The sequence below is a fragment of the Schistocerca serialis genome, chromosome 8 (genome assembly GCF_023864345.2).
Source record: "Schistocerca serialis cubense isolate TAMUIC-IGC-003099 chromosome 8, iqSchSeri2.2, whole genome shotgun sequence".
Taxonomy (NCBI): Eukaryota; Metazoa; Arthropoda; class Insecta; order Orthoptera; family Acrididae; genus Schistocerca; species Schistocerca serialis.
This window is the reverse complement of record NC_064645.1, coordinates 259,442,195-259,448,194: the sequence shown is the minus strand read 5'-3', so window position 1 is coordinate 259,448,194 and position 6,000 is coordinate 259,442,195. Positions and strand designations below refer to the sequence as shown.

The following is a 6,000-nucleotide window of genomic DNA, read 5'->3' as shown; positions in this document are numbered from 1 at the left end:
ACGCACAGAGACATTCAAACAATTATTCTTCCCCGCCCAATACGTGAATGGAACGGGAAGGGACCTTAATAACTGGTACAAGGGGTCATAACCTCTGTCGTGAACTTCACAGTAGTTTGTAGAGTACAGATGTGGATGTAGAGAGATGTAGATGCGTCACTGACAAAGGTATTTGGCGCTAGTCGTTCCATCTCAGTACAGCTACTGATTTGCATGCTAACAAAAATTCTTTCCTTATCGAGGAATGGTGTCTCATTTGATCAGTTCTCATGGAAAACAATTTGGAACGCGAAATAAGATCACAAAAATAGTATCGAGATACATACCGAGCGATCTATTGTGCACCAAGTACTCTTCGTCGTTGAGCTTCATTGACATTCACAGTGTAAGTTGTCACTTGTCAGATAGATGTAAACAAACAGTATGTGCCGCCTCGTGCCTTTTGTTAAGCGCGGTTAAAATTGGTGCTCTGTAGTGAAGCATGCAGGGAACAACGCTCTGGGTAAATTACGCATTAGTTGTTAGAAGAGTAGACATAAAAATTTTCTTTTGTGCTATCTCACTTATCACTAACAATTTTTCAGTAATGTGTTGGGGAACAACGCTCTGTGTAAATTATCTAGTTGTTGTCAGAATAGTAGGCATAAAAATTTCATTTGTGACTATCTCACTTACAATAACAATGTTTCAGTAATGCGTTGACCTCTTTCAGGAAGGAAGCACTTGTCCGCTCTGCAAAACGAAAGGAATTAATTCGAAACTGAAGTTTTTCCGCTTAAATTTACGTGTCGCAGCTTTGTTATGTAAACACAAAAAGGTATTTATATTTTGTTGAATGATAAGTTTTTTATCAGAAATAAATCCAGTAGCTGCCCGAGCTTTGATAAGTTATGTACTCGAATCTAGACTAATGTGTTTGTATTGCTGCATGTTCTGAGACTGAAGTTTGTGTGTTGGTAGATTGCCACAGTTCGTCACAGAGAGGTAGATACCTTCCATCAGCTTGTATTACATATCAGTACGTTGCTCTCGAGGTAAAAGTCTTGGGTCTTAGACCTTCCTTCCGTTTTTCGATATTTTGTGAACGTAAACATTATGCTGTGCTACCGGTGAACTTTTACCACTATCTTTATTGGTCTTTCACGTGCGTTGGCTTCTCCAGGAAACAACCAAATTACCACCTTTCAACCTTCCCTAGACCTCGGGCTGAGTTGCAGATCAATCTGACATAGCAGCCAAAATTACGTAAATGAGGGTGAGTCCAATATCACACTTTAACCGCATTTGTCTCATTCTGTCCTCCTTCCCTTTGTGGATCAAGAGAAGTATTTGATAAGAGTACCATCAGCTTTGACCAATTATCTAATATTAGTGCCTGCCGTGACTTCATGATTTGGTGTGTACATTCAGTCTTGTTGTTAGTTGGCAAAGCCAATGAATTGGAAAGGGGGGGGGGGGGTGTACCTGGTTGTGGTGTCAAATTTGTCTGTTGCATAGCTCATTGTCTGCTGTAAGTAATTTGAAGGTGGCAATCTAGTTGTGACTTTGGGAGACCACAAATGTGAAGCTAAAAAACCTTGCTGTGGTGACAGCGTGATCTGTAGCATAGCCCATGTGAAAAACTTGCCCTAGGGATCTTGTTATAGTCATCATGTTGTTTATGTCATTTGTTCCTTATATCAGTAGTCAAAGCTGCTGACTCATATTGAATATTTCTCTTCATTCCCATATGTAACAGAAAAACTATGGGTCTTAGAATATTTATTTTTCTATTCAGCCAGTTTATTCATATCCAGTCTTATGATATCAGACATTTGTTGTAAATCTAGTGTTTGAAACCTGGAAAAATATTCATGTTTATGTTTATATGTACGTGTAATAGAGACCAATTAGCTTTAGATAGATCTTTCGAAAGCTTTGTTATTTGCTATAGTGTGCTTTCTACATTTTGTTCAACAATATTATTTGCATATTAAATATATGTCTGCCAAAAATGTGTATCAGCTTAGATAACATTGTATTCTCATTGTGTATAGGGCCTGTCCCATTTTCCGCAAGGCTCCTCATTTTATTTTTAATTAAATTTATGTCATAGCTTTCTGAATGTAAAAAGTCTAAATTTTACTATCCTGAAAAAAACTGCCAAAGCCACAAAATTATTTATAGGAATATAGTTAAACAAAGTTGGCACTTCTATGGATGAGAATGAAGGATAAAAAGTTGTCAACCATTTATTGGGCTGGTGCATAAGTTTGTAGCATTTTTCCATAAGTTTAATAAACACAATAGATGCCCATAGGAGACTTTAGTCATCAGTAATATATTCTTTGTCACTGTTTACAACAGTCTGCAAATGCTGGGGTAGCTTCTCAATTCCATGACTGTAGAAATCATGTGGTTTTGAGGTGAAGAACTATTTGAATCAGTAGAGAGCAGAAAAGGTGAAAATCTGAGGTTGCAAGATCAGGTGAATAAATTGGGTGTGGAATGGCTTCCCGTAATCCCCCCCCTCAGTCTAGCGTAATGCGAGTGGGCATTATCACGGAGTAGCATCGCTTCATGCAGTCTTCCTAGTCATTATTCTTGGATTTCACCTGCAAAATGTCTCACTTGTTGACGATAAATGTCAGCACGTATGGTTACACCTCAGAGAAACAATTCATAGTGCACCACACCATCTCTGTTCCTCCAGATGCATAAAATTATATTTTGTGTATGTGTGTAGCTCTTTGTATGGGGAGTTGTGCTTTGTTTTGGCTCAGCCATTCCTTTCTTTTCTGTATGTTAGCATAAGTCACCATTTCCCATCACGGGTAACAATACAGGGTAGGGGCGGTTGGTGGTGTTCACAAGCCCGATGATGATGAGCAAGCAGAGATGCTCATGTGGCACCCACTGATTTTTGTGATTTTGGCTAAGAGCATGCAGTGACCATACACACAATTTTTGAACCTTTCCCATTGCATGAAAACGTTGCACGATGGTGGAATGATCACAGTTCATCACGTTTGCCAGTTGTTGCTGTTCTTGGGTACACTGATGTGGATAATTGTGGATTAATTATATGATCTTCATCAAACAATGAAGGTCTTCCTTAATGTGGTGAGCCACTAATATCAAAATGATCCTCCTTAAAATCAGAAAACAATTTTCTTGCGTACTCTGTCGAGTGGTATTATCCTCATACATGGTGCAAATGTTTCTGACTGCCTGCGCTGCTGTCATCCCTTTGCTGAATGTAAACCAAAGAATGTATAGGAAATGTTTCAATTTCTCCAATTGGCACTCCATTTTCTAGTGGCCACATTCAACTGACTACTTCCAAGTGATATGTAGACTCACAGAGCGACAATGAACTACAAGTGAGAAATGACAATCAATAAATAAACCAATATCAACCAGAATACAAACATGCAAGAGGAAAAACACCACACACTTATGCATGAACCTAATTAATTGCAGCTAGTTTCAGTTAAGTTTCAAGAACAGAATCTTAACTTTTAGACAAACTTCAGTTTTTAAAGGACAGTAAGATATTAAGTATGCAGCTGATTTACAAAAACGGCTATACATTTTGTTCCCCACCCATGATGAAAAAATGAAAAAGCGTACTCTACAACTTGGCAGTTGTAATGACTGTTGATTTTGGGATAGAAATGATAAAAGCAACTAAAAACATCTAGTCACCTACAAAGCAGTGTTTAGTAAGTAAATGACCACCTATAAATGTTGAAAATAATTAAGTCTTACCCATGACAGTTTTTTGGATTGTTGCTAAAATCTAAACCATTTAATGCTTCTTGGCATTCTTAAGTTACATTGGTTGGTATAACTATTGCATCAATGGTTAACACTAATATTCACATATTATTTATCCAGATAACAGGAAAAACAATGTCATCAGAGCATATGTGAAAACTTTGAGAAAAGTTACAAAAGGATGTCAGCAAATGCAACACCCAGAAAGAAAAACAAAGAGAACAGAATTAAAATAGGTGTGAAAGCATGAAGTTAAAGGCATCATCCTGTGAAAAATTTGTAATTGAACATTGTAAAGAGAGAGCTGAAGGAAAAATAAAGTACAGGCTTAAACAAAAATCTGTACCAGCTGAAGATTAGTTGGAAACCTGTGGTTCCCAGATAGGATCATATAAATGTCTGTAATCCCTCAGCAGGGGTGTTTCTAGGGTAAAGAAGGTGGTTCCTTGCAGCACCTCAAAAAATTCAGCAGTCATAAAAAAAGCTCCTATGGGAAAGCCTGCCTAAAAAGGTAGCAAGCAGATTTTCTAAGGAGAGAAGAAAACCTCGCCTTGTAACTACACTTTTTCACAATCAGTAGGCAATTACCTAGTATGAATGATATCAATTCTATTGCAGATCCAGCAACTAGAAAAAGAGCTTGCAGAAACATTGCTTGAATATGACAGTAAAGGAACTTTACTTATATATATCTTCAGATACAGAAATCAATTTTTTTTTTTATACACACAATGTACAATTTTTCAACTATACAATTTATAAAGTGTGTAATGAACACTCATATTGCAAAGACCTGCAGACACATATTCTCGATGAAATTACTGAACACTATTTGTTGAAGTTAAAAACTGCAAGAAAGAAATCAGCAGCCAAATGCAGGAATGCTGCAGTTGCACGGAAGACTCTTGAAGAAAATTGAGAAATACAAATGGTGTGTGTGAAACGTGTGAGAGAGACTCGGCAAAGATGTTCATGGTACATGAGAAGAATGTATCCTATATCAGGTTTCAATAAGTTCTTGCTATTCTCCAAGCTTTAAGGTTCACCGAAGACATTGTAATTCTGTCCGAGACAGCAAGGGACTTGGAAGAGCAGTTGAACGGAATGGACAGTGTCTGGAAAGGAGGATATAAGATGAACATCAACAAAAGCAAAAATAGGATAATGGAATGTAGTCGAGTTAACTCGGGTGATACTGAGGGAATTAGATTAGGAAATGAGACACTTAAAGTAGTAAATGAGTTTTGTTATTTGGGGAGCAAAATAACTGATGATGGTCGAAGTAGAGAAGATATAAAATGTAGACTGGCAATGGCAAGGAAAGCGTTTCTGAAGAAGAGAAATTTGTTAACATCGAGTATAGATTTAAGTGTCAGGAAGTCGTTTCTGAAAGCATTTGTATGGAGTGTAGCCATGTATGGAAGTGACCATGGACGATAAATAGTTTAGACAAGAAGAGAATAGAAGCTTTCGAAATGTGGTGCTACAGAAGAATGCTGAAGATTAGATGGGTAAATCACATAACTAATGAGGAAGTATTGAATAGAATTGGGGAGAAGAGGAGTTTGTGGCACAACTTGACTAGAAGAAGGGATCGGTTGGTAGGACATGTTCTGAGGCATCAAGGGATCACCAATTTAGTATTGGAGGGTAAAAATTGTTGAGGGAGATCAAAGCATGAATACACTAAAGAGATTGAACAGGATGTAGGTTGCAGTAGTTACTCGGAGATGAAGAAGCTTGAACAGGATAGAGTAGCATGGAAATACTTTCAGAAAATACTTCCTGTCACTCAAATGTATACTTGATGTTAACAAATTTCTCTTCTTCAGAAACGCTTTTCTTGCCATTGCCAGTCCACATTATATATCCTTTCTACTTCGACCACCATCAGTTATTTTGCTCCCCAAATAGCAAAACTCATCTACTACTTTAAGTGTCTTATTTCCTAATCTGATTCCCTCAGAATTGGCTCTGTTGTTAAATCTCCTGCCAATTGCTATGCATCCTACTTTAAAGAGAAGGCGAGCCTCCAACATCTAACAGTGTTGTGTGATGAGATGTGAACATAAGTTGTCTTCAACGATGCTGAGTTCATGTGGCTGCACTTCCTAAATTAATGGAGCAGTTATTGCGTCATAAAAACATGAAGATGTATGTACAAAATCGTGTCACCTCCTCATAGTTTTACCACCCTTCAACCACTTTCCTTAGATGCTAATGGGAGTAGTACATGAACTG

At 37.6% G+C, this 6,000-nt stretch overlaps 1 protein-coding gene across 1 annotated transcript in view; it reads left to right on the top strand.

The window, feature by feature from the left end:
* The first annotated feature begins 389 nt into the window (after nucleotides 1–389).
* LOC126416551 (uncharacterized) overlaps nucleotides 390–6,000 on the top strand; it is a 42,799-nt gene continuing 37,188 nt past the window's right edge. Inside the window, exons 1-2 of the mRNA XM_050084296.1 lie at nucleotides 390–502; nucleotides 713–817. Of these exons, the coding sequence (XP_049940253.1) occupies nucleotides 482–502; nucleotides 713–817 (126 nt within the window). The 5' untranslated portion in view covers nucleotides 390–481. The remainder of the gene's footprint in view (nucleotides 503–712; nucleotides 818–6,000) is intronic.